This window comes from Leptonychotes weddellii, chromosome 8 (genome assembly GCF_054177405.1).
Source record: "Leptonychotes weddellii isolate Sample4059 chromosome 8, ASM5417740v2, whole genome shotgun sequence".
Taxonomy (NCBI): Eukaryota; Metazoa; Chordata; class Mammalia; order Carnivora; family Phocidae; genus Leptonychotes; species Leptonychotes weddellii.
Genome location: NC_138376.1, coordinates 113,863,960 through 113,881,041, shown reverse-complemented (window position 1 = coordinate 113,881,041; position 17,082 = coordinate 113,863,960). Strand labels below are relative to the sequence as shown.

At 34.8% G+C, this 17,082-nt stretch overlaps 1 protein-coding gene and 1 long non-coding RNA gene across 7 annotated transcripts in view; both read right to left on the bottom strand.

The window, feature by feature from the left end:
• The window catches only part of STXBP5 (syntaxin binding protein 5), a 177,151-nt gene that overhangs the window by 27,845 nt on the left and 132,224 nt on the right, over nt 1-17,082 (bottom strand). For all 6 annotated transcript variants that reach the window (XM_031030702.2, XM_081829115.1, XM_006735799.3 and 3 more), the window contains one exon: nt 5,059-5,109. In XM_031030702.2, coding sequence (XP_030886562.1) covers nt 5,059-5,109 — 51 coding nt within the window. The remainder of the gene's footprint in view (nt 1-5,058; nt 5,110-17,082) is intronic.
• On the bottom strand, nt 8,097-17,076 carry LOC145723130 (uncharacterized). The gene is made up of 2 exons (XR_014147986.1): nt 14,502-17,076; nt 8,097-14,360 (listed from the first exon to the last, which is right to left on the bottom strand). It is a non-coding gene; the product is annotated as an uncharacterized LOC145723130 (long non-coding RNA).

The following is a 17,082-nucleotide window of genomic DNA, read 5'->3' as shown; positions in this document are numbered from 1 at the left end:
CTGTGGGCATTTTTTCTTTCTTTTTTTTTTATTATGTTCGGTTAGCCAGCATATACTACATCATAAGTTGTTGTTGCACTTTCAATTATTTACATTAAAAAAATCCATTTAGAAGTACTGATTCTACCTTCAAATCTGAAGATTTTTTTTTCAAATCTGTCCATATGAAAGCTTTTAATCCATAAAAATTTAGCCTTCCTTTTTCTTGAAAACCATTTTAACTGTAATCAACATTCATCCAAGGCATTTTCATCAAAACATATAACTGGTATCTGGCTCATACTTAATTTCATACCAGGTGTATTCCCTTTACTTGACTCTTTCTGTAATGACAGGGATACTTCAAAATTATACTAATAAACCTTCTCTTGTCTTTAGCTGCCTTCTTCACTGTGGCCAATTGCAAGTTTGCCTTGAGCCTTGGCCTCTTTTCTTTTGTAACTGCATTTCCAAATTTACGGGAATTTTTTCCTATTATGTCTCACTATACAAAATCAAAATACATTATTTCTCCAAAGTTCTAAATTTGTTTTATTTTCTAAATTCCAAAGTTCTAAATCTGTTTATTTTCATGACAACCCTGTTCTAGGGAACAACACTTAAAATGAGTTTCAGTTTTGGTTCTTCCCTTACACTTTACCTATACATATCTGATGGAATGCCACGTCCAATGTTATTTTACTCCAGTGTTGTTTCCCTCTTTCCATTACCAATCAACTTCCATTACCCTTCATTCAGGCCTTCATCATTCATGGAGACTGCTGATAATTCACAAGTGGTCTTCCCACCTTCATTCTGTCACTGTTCTAGCACAACTTAACTGAATTTTATAAGGTACAGTCATAATTCTACCACCTCTATTTAAAAAATCTTCAGTAGTTCCTCTTCATTTGATGTTTAGTATCTTACTCAGGTTTTTAAGACTCTCCACAAAATATTTCAACTCTCCTTTCTGGCCCTATCTTCGATGCTACCCTACTTTTCAGGACCTTGTGGGAAAAAACTGAGTAAATCATTGTTCTCTGCTTGTGATTTTCTTTCTGATTGGTTCCTGTGCCTCATCCTTTTCTCTGTCAAGATTGTGCTTATTTGTCATCTCAGGTACCATCATTTTCATGAAGTTTTATCTTGATTCCTAAAACCATATATGGTTTTTCTTTTTTTGAATCTTGATAGCTTTTTCTCTCCCATGGCACTAATAGTACATTTGTTCTGTAGTTCTTCCAGACTTGTCTTAGGACTCACTCTAAAGTGACTCTAAGTTTCTTGAATACAAGAGCTGTGTCATTTTGAGCATAGTGCCTGGCTTATAAAAGTATCCAATAAATACTTGCTGAAGACAGATCTATAGTTGAAAGTATCTAAACCGATGTCTTGCTGCCACAACTGTGGGATATATTAAAATTCTCAGGTGTTTCTACTGTTCACATCTAATAAATAGGTCCTCAAATCACATGCTTTCAATGCTATCATGAAAGAAATGACTTCGTGTCATAAAAAATAAAAAAACACAGTCAAGTCTTCTAAATTGCATTTTATTAAATAGGAAAGGTATAACTGAATCCTAACTATACTACCTAAAAGCTTTTGTAATAAAATTTAAATTCAGGGATGCCTGGGTGGCTCAGTCAGTTAAGCATCAGACCTGATTTTGGCTTAGGTCATGATCTCAGGGTCCTGGGATAGAGCCCCATGTCTGGCTCCATGCTCAGGGAGGAGTCTGCTTGTCTCCCTCCCTCTCTGCCCCTCCTGATTGCACCCGCATGCTCTCTCCCTAAATAAATAAATCTTTAAAAAATTTAAATTAATAGATTGACAAATATTTCCCCAAATGATAATTATATACAACAGAATTTTGATTATAGCTAGCCTCTGAAAATAATAAAGCTACTAGTTATGGCAATAACATGGGTAATTTCTAACTATAGTGCCTAAAAATGTCTCTCTTTTGCCTGTAATTCCTCTTAAAGATTTTGACATGGCAAAAAAGAACTATTTCCTGTAAATGAAACAACTTTCCATAAGCAACAGCTCATTACTGGATGAGTGTGTAATATTAAATATATAAACTGATTCCAAATGCTAACTCTAAAGTTTTCAAAGTTATAAAAAGATTTCTAGAAATAATAGAAATTTTCTTTATTTTTTTTAAGATTTTAAGTAATCTTTACACCCAACATGAGGTCCAAACTTACAACCCCAAGATCAAGAGTCTCATGCTCTACTGACTGAGCGAGCCAGGGACCCCAAATAATAGAAATTTTAAATGTAGTTTCCAAAGATAATTTGCCTAGAACTGTTTGAAAACAAGTTAGAATTTTTAGCAGTTCATGAATTACAACTTGTACTGACTATTGTTAAGTCAGATGTTGTGGATCTTTGTGGTTTAAATTTTAGAAATTGGGCAAGCTAAACAAATGGACTAGAAATTTCAATTTTAATTCTAGTAAGAAGAGCAGAAATGAAAATGGCTACCACTAAGCAAGGCCTACCATGTAAGACACATTTTCATAACACTTTCTATTTATTATTCTATTGAATCCACATAACAAGTGAAAAGTATTATCATCACAATTTAATGAATAATAAAATAGACACTTAGATTCAATAACAATAACTCGCCCAGGATGACAAAGATAATTAGTGGAAGAGTCAGGACTTGTGTCATGTCCAAGTCTAAAACTTTCTCCAGCAACTCCAGGTAGACATGGGATTAGTCAAACCACCAAAATAAAGGGGAGGGCTTGGTTATTATTGAGAATTAAAGTTCAGTCTTTAAATACAAAAATATATTTGAACATGTGAGGTTTCTGGAAGCTGTTAACTCAGATAAAATTTGTCATTAATGCCTCTATCCAGCTGTAGGTGTTACAAGCTTGTCACATCATTGCTTTCATGTTACTCTCTGGATGCCTAGAACATTCTACCTCTACATATTACCCTTTCCTTCCCACATAGAGAGCCTTATGAAACAATATTTTATTCCCCCAGTCAAAACATCATGCCAAGAGTTGAATTTGGTCAGGGTAAACTTTAGGACAAAAAACTAATTCACATTAAAGTATAAAAGTCTGATTTTTATTCCTCTGGTTGTTGCCACTTGAAAAGTAACATCAGAAGCCTAACAATATCACCCATGGCTCCTGAGGCTGGGCCATGGAATCTAGGATGGTGAAGCTACAAAGTGCAGCGTTACACGATTTCCTCATAAGCCAAAGTGAATTCTAGTCACAGAAGCTTCCAGAGCTGCAGGGTAGTCCAAGAGCCTCAGCTGCTTTAGGAATATCTGGTAGTTTGAGCTATCAGTAGAATTGTTTTTCCCCATTGACTCCCCAGCCAATGTAAAACAATTGCCAGCTAAGAATCTCTACCAGAAAATAGTTTAGCAGTACAATGACTTGAAGGGAAATTACTTAAGCAGCACAGAGACTGTTCCAAGGTATGTATCAATCAGTTGTAATTGGCTTAGGGCACTGAAATACATGGGCATGTAAGCTAAAACATGAATTGAATAAAGATGATCTATACAAGTATGGGATATACCCACTGATTAAATTACTTAATGTAAGTGTGATATTCTTTTTAAAAATAATTAATATACAGTATTTTTACTAATTTTAAAAGTACTTTTCTCCATGTGTTTTCTCAGATTTTTAAGATACTATAAGGTACAAAACCATTTTAACTAGCAGTATTTAGTGTTATTAAAATCACGGGCCTCTTTGAGAGTCTGATGAAAACTGCCCCTCAGATACACTTAATGTCAAATTACATCTTCCATTTATATAGTAAAGGGAGCTATTCCCTTCTCAAAACATATGTTATCTGATATTCTAGGATTAATTCTTGTTCCCTTAACACCAGTCCTACTACAGGATTCTATGAAATTGTTTTTCCTATGTTCAAGAATGGAAACTTGTACTGCTGACAGTGGAAGACATTATGCCTACTCACTGATAATTATATACCTTCTATCGGCATAACTGAGATAAGACTATGATTTGGAAATGCTAAAATTAGTATGGTGAAATGGACAATACCTAAATTTGCATTATGCATAAAAAGGCAGTTAAGGAATCGAGAGAATAAACAGTGAGATGACAGGGGTGAGCAAATGTAAAGGAGGAAATCTAGATATTTCTAAGACAAAGATGGGTGAAACCATCTTCAGTCAGCCTACTTTTTATTTCATTAAAGACCATCAAAATTTCTGAAATTAAAAAAAAGTGAGTTTAAAAAGAAACGCTGCAAGCTTTTTATCTTTACTGAAATGTTATTTGTCTCTATTCTGTGATATCAGGGAGCTGTTTTTGAACTGAATCTAAAGCAAAAGGAATGTGTGAATATGTTCATTCTGCTTTCCTAGGGGATTAGTTGCATAGAAAGTGCTATAGAAAAAGAAATATTCCCAACTTATTATCATCAAAAATAATGATTCTTGATATGAGGAATTCATTGTAATACAGAAAACTAATTTACTGTGAAAAAGTTAAATTCTTATAAGTTTATAAAGTTCAAGCAAGTTTTCAGATGGTTACATGGGATATAACAACTTTTAACAGAAATTAATCTGAAATTGTACAAATTTTAGTCTTATACCAAATCTTGTTTAGATATAAAGTATGAGAGCTGAGAAAATATATTATTTTGGTTTGCTTGAATTTATAATCTTTTATAATTTATAGATGACATTCTAGAAGCTGTTAATCCTTAAACATCTTAGTCATTTTAAACTTGATTTCTGATAAAAATCCAGTCTATGGTAATTTTAAATCTTCTGATTTCCTTGTCTTCCCTTTGAAGGGAGTTTAACTATTATGGATTTTATTCATTCATTCATTCATTCATTTTAAAGATTTTATTTATTTGACAGAGAGAGACACAGCAAGAGAGGGAACATAAGCAGGGGGAGTGGGAGAGGGAGAAGCAGGCCTCCCGCCAAGCAGGAGCCCGATGAGGGGCTCGATCCCAGGACCCCGGGATCATGACCTGAGCTGAAGGCAGACGCCCAACGACTGAGCCACCCAGGCACCCCATTCATTTATTTATTTTACTTACCTAAGTCAGGCTTTAGGTCAGTAGGCAAGCTTAACTTCCTTGACATCTTTGCTGAAAAATAAAATGCATTTTTAAAGTTCTGAAGAATATTTGATTCTTATTTGTTAATACTAACTCTCCTCCAGATAGAAGTAAATGCTTTTATTACTAAATCTAGATGCTAAGATAATTAAAATATGATTAATAATATTATAGGTTGAAAGTAAATCTTGTTTTCAACTTTTTAAAAGTTTGTACTTACTTGATGTAATATCTTTGTGTGCTTGAAGCTGTTACTTCAAGAAAGCTTTTTAATTCTAACTGTTAATTATTTCTTAGGCTCACAGGAAAGGGTTAGGCTTTTCTAAGAGAAGTAGAGTCATTTCTCAGAAGGAAGGTGTTGCAGGTAAGGACAATAGAGGCAGAAGACGGAGTTTGGATAGTTGATATAATAAAATCTTTCCAGTTCCTCATCTTCATAGCTACTGTGTTCATTAATTTTTAAGTTAATCTCTAGAATATAGGACAACTTCTACCTAAGATTAAATTTAAGTATTTGATTACATCATACAACTATGAGAATTCACCTATTCTTGATACAAGTTAACACCTCTATTTACATGTCAGTGCAAAACAAACAAAACAAAGTCATGCCAATCTAAAATTATGGTATTTACAAAAATGTAAACTATATGTCAATTTCTATTTTGCACCAGAATAAGAAAGCCTCTGTATAAACTTACTGGGAATTCACTTTCCATCCTCAAAGTCAGTTACTGCCTTAATCTAGGAAGTGATTTAGAGTCAGGAGTTGTTTAACTATATCACGTTAGTGGCAATGCATGCGTAACAGAATAGTGCTTCCTATGCACAATTTTGAACAAGCACTTGTTTGTTAATACATGAATGCATATATTGGGTTAAATTTTGGGCTGTTAAGAGATATTTAAAGCACAGACCCTGCTAGTCCATAAGGGCGCCATGTAAACAAAGAGAAATCCAGTCATAGTATATAACTTCCACATCTAAAAAAATGACAAATCCAGTATTAGGAAAGAGGCATTAGGCAAACTGGGAAGGGGTGGGGGATTCAAGTTTTTATTTCTAAGCTTCATCAATCTAATCATCATCCTCTAAAAATCAAGAATGAGTCAAATATACAATCAGTCCTATCCCATTTTCACCCAGACATAATCAGTATCAGTTAAAAGATAAAATGTACTACAAAACAAAACTAGCCGATGAAATCTTGGTTAGTTGATTTCATATAAATGGTTGCCATCATACTTAATATACAATTCCCTAAAATTAGAAGATATTATACCCCCAAAACCATCTTCTAAAAATGCAATATTAAACACTTTCAAGAGAATTCAAAGAGGTTTTCACCAAATACCATGGGTACAATGTACACAGACTGATAAATAGTATCTATACAATATTATATGTTACCTGAAGTATAAAAATCAGTCTGGTAGAGTCTAAAGACATTAATCAGATGGTATGGATGCCTCTCTAGACTACTCTGCTTTGATCCAGTTATTCTTTCAGACCAGTGCTTATCAAAAACTTGAAAGTACACACCAATCACCTGGTGATCCTGTTAAATCAGATTCTGATTCTATACTACTGGACTAGGGCCTGAGATCTTACACTTCCAACAAGCTCCCAGAAGATGCCAGTGCTGCTGGTCTATGAACCACACTTTGAGCAGCTAGGTCCCTAGACTAAAAGAAACTTCAGGATAGGAACCAAAACTAATTGAGCAAACCCAGTATGCATATGCAGTTAGTTCATAACAAACATTCCCTGAACAAGCTTCAATATCTAGGTTCGTAAAATGTGGAAGGGTAAAGTATAGTGGTTAGGACTGGATTTGGCATCAGATCAAACCTTAGGGGGAATCCACTTCAAGCATCTACCAGATGTGTGACCTTAGGCCAATCACTTTGCCTCTCTAAACCTGAAATTTCCTCATTTGTTAAATGAGGATAGATAATAATGCCAATTTCCTAGCTGTGAAGATTATAAAAGATGATGTAAGCAAAGCACTGAGCATAATACCTGACACACAATATGGATTTGATAATAGTTATTAATAATAAATGAAATGATTTCTAAATAAGCTGCAAAATGCTATACAAATGAGCTATTAATACACTTGTAAACAACCCAGCATTCCTTTATTCTTTTTTTAAAAATTTTTAAATTTTTTATTTTTTTAAAGATTTTATTTATTTATTTGAGAGAGAGACTGAGATAGAGCATGAGAGGGGGGAGGGTCAGAGGGAGAAGCAGACTCCCTGCTGAGCAGGGAGCCCGATGTGGGACTCGATCCCAGGACTCCAGGATCATGACCTGAGCCGAAGGCAGTCGCTTAACCAACTGAGCCACCCAGGCGCCCCAGCGTTCCTTTATTCTAATTCTATGATAATATTCCAAGTAACTAAAACAAGAAAATGGGAAAAAAAAAACCTTAGGACATTAAGTATAGAATGGTATGCACCACTGTAAGTTCAACCTTGTTTGTTTCAAAAACTAAATTCAACATACAGCTAAACATAACAAAGGAGAAATAACGTGAATAATTTACAAGCTAGATCAAATTTATTCCTCATTAATTTCAGACTACATTAAGTAAATATTTTGTTAATTAGAAATGTATCTGTTGAAGCTTTCACTCAGTAACCATATACATATTTCTGCCAAAAAATTTCACTAGCATGAAATTTCCTTTTGAATTTCTTAAATGTATGCTTTCAATCTCCTTCATGATTTTCTACTAGAAATTCTTTTATATGAATTCTCAAATATTCAATAAATTTAAGTTAATCTTTCCCATAAAATACAATTTTTTTTTTTTTGGTCTAGCACTACTTAATTTATCATGTTAAAAAAACGGAATATAACCAACTTTCAAATAATTCTTCAGTTGGTCTAATTTTGACATTTTATTGAGGTTAAAATCACACACAAAAATGACTAGGCAGATTTTCTGACTTCACTATAAATGTCACAAAATGATTTAATTATGGGGTCTAATATTTTTTCCTGAACACTTTGCAACTGGAGACCCACAACCTGACCACAAACTCAATCACAGTGTTCAAAATATTTAAGCCACACTGCTATAACACCTTGATATAATTTTGAGCAATTTCCTTGAACAAAGAACTTGAAATGACAATGTTAAAAGATTAACCTTTGTTATTTTGTGTTAATTCCACTTACCAATTAATATTATAAAAAAGATACAGAACTAATAATTTTAATGAATAGAAAAATATTTTTGTTACATGTAGAGGTGGAGACAAAGGCAGAGGGATACTTACTAACCTATTAAATATTTATTGGGCATAACCTTTGTTATTTTGTGTTAATTCCACTTACCAATTAATATTATAAAAAAGATACAGAACTAATAATTTTAATGAATAGAAAAATATTTTTGTTACATGTAGAGGTGGAGACAAAGGCAGAGGGATACTTACTAACCTATTAAATATTTATTGGGCACATGCCAGCCACGTGCCAGAAGGCAGGGATTTCCTGCCCTCCAAGAGTTCACAGCCCCTTGGAGGAATGAAATAACTCCACTGCAATGTACCAAGTACTAACAGATGCATGCACAAGGTGCCAATTAGAGTACACTGAACTTGTAACTTTTTTACCCTGGAACACCCATGTTCCAGGGTAAAAGATAAAGCCAGCAAGGAGTAACTCAGACTTCGTACATTTTCACAAAACTGTATGTTCCCCACTCGTTTGTTGACAGTATTTTTTCTTTTGATGTAAAATTTACATACAAATGAACAAATCTTAAATACCTATTGAGTTTTGACAATGTACACTCCTATGTAACTCAAACCCTTAACATGATATAGAAATTCATCAACATCCAAGAAAGGTCATGCATATTCTTCCCAATCCTGTCCTCATCTCTAGAAATATCCATTTCTGATTTTTTTTTTCACCATCAATCAATTTTGCCTATTCTAGAACTTCATATGCATGAAATTACATGGTATAAACTTCTGTGTAAGGCATCCTTCACTTGGGACAATGTTCTTTATCTTCTTCCCAAATATTTTAAAGCTTACATTTTTTTCTTCAATGTATAAAATTAGAATTTTTATATGAAAAACACAGTCTTAATCAATAGATTCACAGGCATTAATAGATTAACATCTTCTAACTGTCCTCTCATACATATGCATTTTATCTTTAAGCTTTTTTGACTTGTGTGTTCTTTACAGAAAATTTGGAAAATAGAGAAACAGAAAATATAGCCACCATGAATGCCCATAATCAAGAGGCAAGATGTTTGCATATTTCCTGCTTTTTAATATCCATTTTATGTAATATACAAATCTGTATCCTACTTTTTTCCACTACTAAAAGAAACATTTTCTTTCCTCAGTTGTTAGTATATGTTAATGGCTGCATATTTATTTATACGAACACTTACTGAACAATAAGTTTTCCAATAAATAAGGCAATAAAAATGTACAAAAATATTTTCATATATTTTGATTATTTCCTTAGGAGAGCATTCCATAGGGGACAATCATTTCTAGTACAACTTTCCCCAAACCCCAAGGTCTTCTAAAGTATGTCTTTAAGAAGTAGCTTTTTTTTTTTAAGTTTAAAAGAAAGGCATATGAACATAGTATTTTACAAACTTTTGTTTAGCTGAAAACAAAGACAAACAGGGATCAGAGAAATTTGGTAACATGTACAAGCCCCAGCTTACAACTATATCCCCTCAAAACTCAAGTTGTCCCATTTTCTTATAGCATTGTGTGTAACTAAGAAATCTAAAGCCAGACTGATTATTGCCTACTTTTGAATGTAACTTGTCTATTTTTTATGAACACTTATGGCAAGGGGAAGAGCAAAAGGAGGGGGTGGGGAGGGATTTAGATCCTCGGCATTCCACACTGTATTTGTATTTATCTGCTGTCAAGTTCCATAGCCCTTTCTTCTGTAGTTTCTATCCCGTGATAGAGACTTATCTGGGTAATTTTATTGTATCAGATATTGAACTTTCAGTACTAGAATTTTCATTTTATTCATTATAAAGTTGCTATTTTCTCTTTGCTGCTGCTGCTATTCTCTAATTCTCTATCTGTTCACTCATTGTGACCATTTTTTTTTCTTTTCAGTACTAAAACATATTATAGCAGCTGCTTTAAAAATCCTTAGCTAATTACAGCATCTAGGTCATCTTTAAGTCTGTTTCTACTAATTTTTTTAAATTTTTAATTATGGGTCACATTTTCTCTACTTTTGATTTTGAATCTTTATTTCACACGCCTAGGAACTTTTGATTGGATACTAGGCAGAGTGGATAATGTGTTGAATGGAGTTTGTATTATATCATGCATCTTAGTAGGTGTTGAGCTTTGCTCTGTCTTGCTGTTAAATTACTGGTGGATCCTTGGTTTTATCAGGTTTTATTCTTTGTTAGGGTAGGTCTATTTCAGTTTGAATTTAGTTCTAGGATACGGCATTTATGCTAAGAAGTGATCCTTACTCTTATGGAGTGGCCTTTCTGGGATATCCAGAATGACCAAGGTGTTCAGCAACGTCTAATGGCAACAATTCCGGGCCCTGCATGACTGCTGGTATCCTTGCCAGCTCTCAGACTCATAGCAGGTGGGTGCTGCTAGGCCTTAGAGAGTCTTGCCCAGCTCAGGTATAGCTTTAGCCTGGAGTTGAACCTGATTTAAGCCCCGCCCCCCCAGCCCCAGAACTCTAGGAAATCTCCTCTGTGAAGTTCCTTCCTCTCAAGTACAGTATCTCACAAATTCTAGTCACTTTAGCAGCCCAGAATGCCACTCTCTGCCTCCTTAGCTTGATGAGACTGCAGCTCCTCCTGAGTTCCACCCACCCTGCCCTGCAACAGGAAACTGTTCCACCGCAGAAACCCGAGGAGGTCATGCGGCTCACCTTGTATTCTTCCTTTCTCTCAAGGATGGCAGCCCTAGACTTGCCTGTTGCTCAATGCCTAGAAAGAGCCGATATATTTTGACTAGTTTCACAGCTGTTTTCTGTGGGAGGCTAAGCCCCAAACCTAAGATCTAAAGTTGAAATTTAGGCCATATATTTTTATCTTTTAATTTTGTGACTTCTAGGGAATATACTTGTTTTCAGGTCTGTTTAGTCAACCTCCTTGATGGCAGGTCCACACGAGGCAGATCAGTCCTCCTAGCATATACTCTGTACCCTAGTATAATTCTGTGGATGAAGTAGTTGTAGACTTTATCCAGCAATTTTTGGTGATCATATTTTTACTTCTTAGGAGTCTCAGAAGCACTTGCCAACCCAGTTACCTTGTCAGCTGATTTCATTGCATGTATAAAGAAACTTCTGCTCATGCTTTGAAGCTACTCAACTCCCAGTGAGGCTTTCAAACTGAAGACATAAGATTTGAATGCATTCTTGGAAGACCCTTGTCTGTTTTTCTCTTCTTCAACTCTTGCTCCCTGTACTCAATATCTTCCTAGTTTTGAAATCTTTTGTCACTAGAGATTATAAACTAGCTCTCTTTTCTTATGCCTTTGTCCACAGCAGAAACGACGGAAATGACAACAGTTTCTTCAATCTGAAGAAAACTGGTATCAGAGATATGTCTTGGCAGGCTGTAAACCTGAGTCTCTACTCCCTTCTTATAAACTGGAATGAAGATATCAAGCTGACTGGCTGAGTAAGCAGTAAAGAGCTTCATTTGCTTGGTACGAATAAATGAAGTGATGCACGATCACAAATCATGTCTGCAATGGTAGTTTCAACAGCAAGGAGAGAAACAAATCTCAAGAGCACTGCTTGGACCTCTGTACCACAGATGACAGTTTTGTCATGGCTGATACTTTTCAGTTCTTCGCCACTGTACAAATCTTTGTAAAGTTTCTCAATTATGGAGATTCATATTGCTTCTTTGAAATTAGGTAGCTGTTTTATAATTTTGCTTTAATTTTTCCATCTACTGTGTTCCACATCTTATTTTTCTAAGGGAAGGTTTCTTAAAAGAAAGGAAAACAGAAGTATAATTTCTGCTTTTTGGAATGTGACTTTTATCAGAAACAGTATACCAAGAATAACAGGTAAAAGGACATATTATTATGGCAGTATGAAGATGCCAAAAAACCAAATCTTTGTTTATGAGGTTCAATAATTAAAAGGAGGTGACAATATCAGTTTTTCCACCACCTGCAGAGAGCCAATGCCACTCTTTTCAAGCAAAATGTTGAAATGTATGCATATTAAATTTTAAAAGTCAGAATAGTAACAAGACTAAAAATCAGCTTATAAGATATGGCAAAGAATCCAAGGGCAAGTGAGACGAAGTAGAACTTCTTGCCACTTATCACACAATATTTTAATAGCCAATTAGAACTAATAATATCAATACCTATCAATGTTTATCTCCCATGTTAGAATATAAATTCCATGAGTTTGGAGATAATATTTATCTTGCAAAATACTGCATCTGTGTATGTGTATAACAATGTGTGGTCAATGAGCATGGTGATGAATGAATAAATAAATGAACACAAACTGTCAATGGAATTTTACTTCTACAGAAAGAAGCTGAATTTTCTCACAAATAAAGAAAAAAAGGGCAAATTAAACACAGGCCTATTCATCAAATAGATCACTTTTGAAATATGGAACACATATCCATTACCTGAAATGAAGGGGAATCTTTAAAGTTTCTCTTAAAGATTCAGCTATAGCACGTTCTTCTAATTCTTGAACTCTTATAGCTTTAGTCTTCAATATTTTTCCCATTTCTATTTGCTTCCCATAAATTCATAAAACTTAATGTCTAGGATATCATAATAAACTCTGCAGCATTTTCTACAGAATAAAAGATGTTACAAAACCCTAAGTGTTATATGCGGAATTGTTCCTCCAAAATTTGTATGTTGAAGCATTAACCTTCAATTCCTCAGAATTTGAGGTATTTGGAAACAGGGCTTTTAAAAAGAGGTGATTAAGCTGAAATGAGGCCATTAGTGGTACACCTCATCTCATCTGACGGGAAGAGGAAATTTAAACACACAAACACCACAGCTGCACCTGCAGAGAAGGAAGATTATATGAGAGTCAATGAAAAGGCAGCCATCTGCAAGCCAAGAAGAAACCAAACCTTTTAACACCTTGATCCTGGACTTCTAGCCTCCAGAGCTATTCTAGAGGAAATAAATTTCTGTTGTTTCAGTCACCCAATCTTTGGTATTTTGTTACGGCAGCTACTTGCAAACTAATACAGCACGTAATGGTAGAACATGCCACCTTTTTTTTTTTTTTGGTTAAAAAAATGTATATTTAGATTTAGCCAGCTGGACTCAGCTTAGGTGATCCCAACTTTGTTGGCAACATCCAAAACATCACAGTCAGGAGCCAGTTGAACATATGCCTTCTTCTCTCCACTGGGCCTAATCAGGGTGTTCACCTTGGCCACAACGTCAAAGACCTTCTTCACAGCCTGTTTGATCTGGTGCTTGTTGGCCCTGGCATCCACAATGAACACAAGTTGTGTTATTGTCTATTTTCTTCATGGCTGACTCAGTAGTTAGGGGGACTTGCATAGTGGTCATGCTTGTTTCTCCTGGGGGTGCTCTTTTGAGATATTTGGGCTGCCTTTGGAGAATGCAGTGTCTTGGGCCATCGGAATGCCGTGATGTGCAGATCTTCTTCTTTTTTGTGACTGTGAACACCTTCCAGCACTGCTTTCTTGGCCTTCAAAGTCTTTGCTTTGGCTTCAGCTTTGGGAGCGTCAGCAGCTTCCTTCTTTGCCTTCAGTGCCATCTTCGTGAACAATACTTGACAAAGAAATTATTTCAGTAATTTAATTTGGATTAATTTACTTTATATTAGGAATCAAACAATAAGTTATTTCTGGAAAGATCTTTTTACATTCTTCCAATGTAAGAAAAAGACGGTTCTATGGAAAAAGAAATGCATCCACAGGAAGTACTGTGATATAAAAGACAAACAGACCTTGCTGAGATTTTATTATGAAATTTGATAGAAAATACATTCTGAAATAAAATTAAAATCCAATACACATTATGCCATACTGATGAATACATTCAGATGTTATTCATCCTGAAAAAAGAAAAAGAATTCATTAGAAAACCTCAGACTTGTATAACGGTTGTCAAGTACCTGACTGTGAAATTTAGTTCTTCACAAATTAAGAGTAATTTTACCTGTAAAAATGGTATTACTACACACTTGAACTCATCATCTCTTTCAAGATGATCTTCTATTCTTCAATAGCCATATTGTGGATTAAATATAAAGATGAACTTCTATAGAGGTAACAGCCACACATTTGGGATTGAGGATTGAGTATAGAATATAAAGTAGAAATATCAGTACTAATCTGAATTTTACAATGAATTAGAATAATTTTCTAACTTAAAATTCTACTTAATTAATTTGATACATACCTTTTTATTCACATTGCAGGCTCCAAATGGACCTCTGAGAATTTCTTTTTCAACTTGTAAATATAAAAGAATTGGGAAGACAGCACAAGAAAAAGAGAACTTATAGCATGAGAGTGGAGACATGCTATAGTAAAATAAGAGTCAAGAGACCTGGATTCTGGTCCTGACTAGGTCATTACCGTGAAACATTACTTTGGATGTGCAACTTAACTTCTTTGAGGCTCAATCTCTTTTCTTGAAGAATAAGGGGGCTTGAGCAGATTTAAAATTGTAGGTTTTAATGAATTAGTGATTTAGAATATAATGACCAAGAACCTATTTAAGTTGCATTAGAACTCTTTAATTTAAAAAAGGAAACACTGGGACTTCATTTAAATTGACTTCAAAAATTACTTCAGTTTTTGCTAGAAAAGAAAATTAGTCATTACCCAAGTAACTGCTAACCCAGAAAAATGTTTGTCCTAACCCAGAATCTGAGAGATTAAAAGGACCATGGAGGTACAATCCTCCCTAGATTTACAAATACCACCTGAAGAATATCTATAGTGACTGGAACTTGGGAGGTGCTCATTAAATGGAGCCAAGTTTTCTACTTGTTTTGACCCAATGCTCATTAAGTTACTGTATTTTTGAATGTTTATATTTTAATCTCTAATTATTATTTCCCCCTCACAGCTTCATGTAGTCATTTCTTCTATATGAAAATTAGTAATAATATGGGATATGGGCTTGTAGACTATAGAATCCAGCTAGAAATCTACTTTCACAATGAAATAGAATCAATGAAATAGAATTAACAATCTTCAGAAAAGGTTCATGTAGTTTCAAACTCTACCAAACAATGCTAGCATCTGGACCATATTTTATTCATAAGGTATCATGAAAAATTTGATTAACACCTTAAAAAAGACATACATTTTAGGACTATTTTTTACAAACTTAACAAAAAGCTTTACAGAATTTTATATTTCCAAAGTTTTATATAAAATATAAATAATAAGCAAATTAAAAATTGGTAGCTACTCTTATTTTCTAAATGATTTACAGAAATGGTTAACACTACAGGAAAGACTGATTTTGGAAATGGTGGTCATTAAGATTTTACTAACAAAAATTAATCAAGTATGAACAGGCAAAACCAATCTCCGTATGTGTATTACATGCATGCACCTTTCTTTAGGGATGCTGCAACTGCATTATATTCTGCTATATTTTTGCTGTTAAACTCACAAGACTGAAGTTATGCCTTTTGAGGCCGCTGTTCTTAGGCATGAACAAGGAAGTCACTGTCAGCCTCATTCATCTGAGTTAGCTGTCAGCCAGGAAACAAGGAAGCTAGGCTTTAGGTAGATGGGTTAGGGGCTCTACTGTTTGCTGTAGCTGCTTGAGTCTGGTCTTTGAGGAAGGTAGACTTCCAGGCACTGTATATTATGTTTGGGTAATAGGTACCAACACAACCATGATCTGGTGCTAGGGCAGAACTTAACAGGAAACATCTTTTTTCCTAGGTTACTATGTAGATAGAACAGGGCCATAACCAGAATATCTAGTTACAAATCACACAATGGATTTGTTTTTGAATCCTTACAGACTTTAGTAAATTGTCTTAAGAACTAATATAGTAGTACAGCGTTGAAAGGACAAACAGTGAAGTCAGACTACTTGGGTGGGAATCCTGGCTCTGTCATTCGCTAGCTGTGTAACCAACAGATACATTACTTACATTCTACCTCTCTGTTCCTCATCTGTAAAACAGGGAAGTAATAGTAGGTAGCTCACTGTAGTTACACTGAATGGATTAAATAAGAAATATTACTTATAAAGGGCTGGCATGGTGTCAGAAAAGTTGTAATTGTTAAGTATATATATATATATTTTTAAAAAACTGTTATGATCTCAGCTATCTCAGCTGTACTGTCGGGCAGTAAAAGAGGGGTTGATTTTCCAAGCTTGGGTTAGAGTGTTAAGGAATGACATTTTGCACCTCACCCCTCCAATATTGGCAGCAATTACTTTCAAAGAAAAGGTGAAGCTGCAGAAACAAAGTTTTGGAGCCAAGACATTTCAGTTAGCCTTCCAAGCAAGGTGGCTTTCTTACTAGTGTCAATCTTGAGGGTCTAGATTTATTCTTATGCCCTCCCTTATTAGGCCACCACATCACTACAATTATAGTTGAAGCTAAAAATGTTTGTCGACCGAGGAAGAGAGAGGTGATAATTTTATGAGGCTTAGGATACTTCAGAGCAAGTACAGGACTGGATGGTAGGAAACACTGAGCTCAGAATGCTCAAGGAATCCTAGCATTTTCTTAAAAAAAATTATTTATTTTAGAGAGAGACAGAGACAGCACGTGGGAGAGGCAGAAGGAGAGGAAGCGAGAGAATCTCAAGCCAACTCTCCACTGAGTGGGGGCCCGATGTGGGGCTCGATCTCATGACCCTGAGATCATGACCTGAGCTGAAGCCAAGAGTTGGATGCTTAACCAACTGAGCCACTCAGGCGCCCCTAAAGGAATCCTAGCACTTCTTCTTTTTTTTTTAGGGTTTTTAAAAATTTTTTCGTTATGTTAATTACCATACAA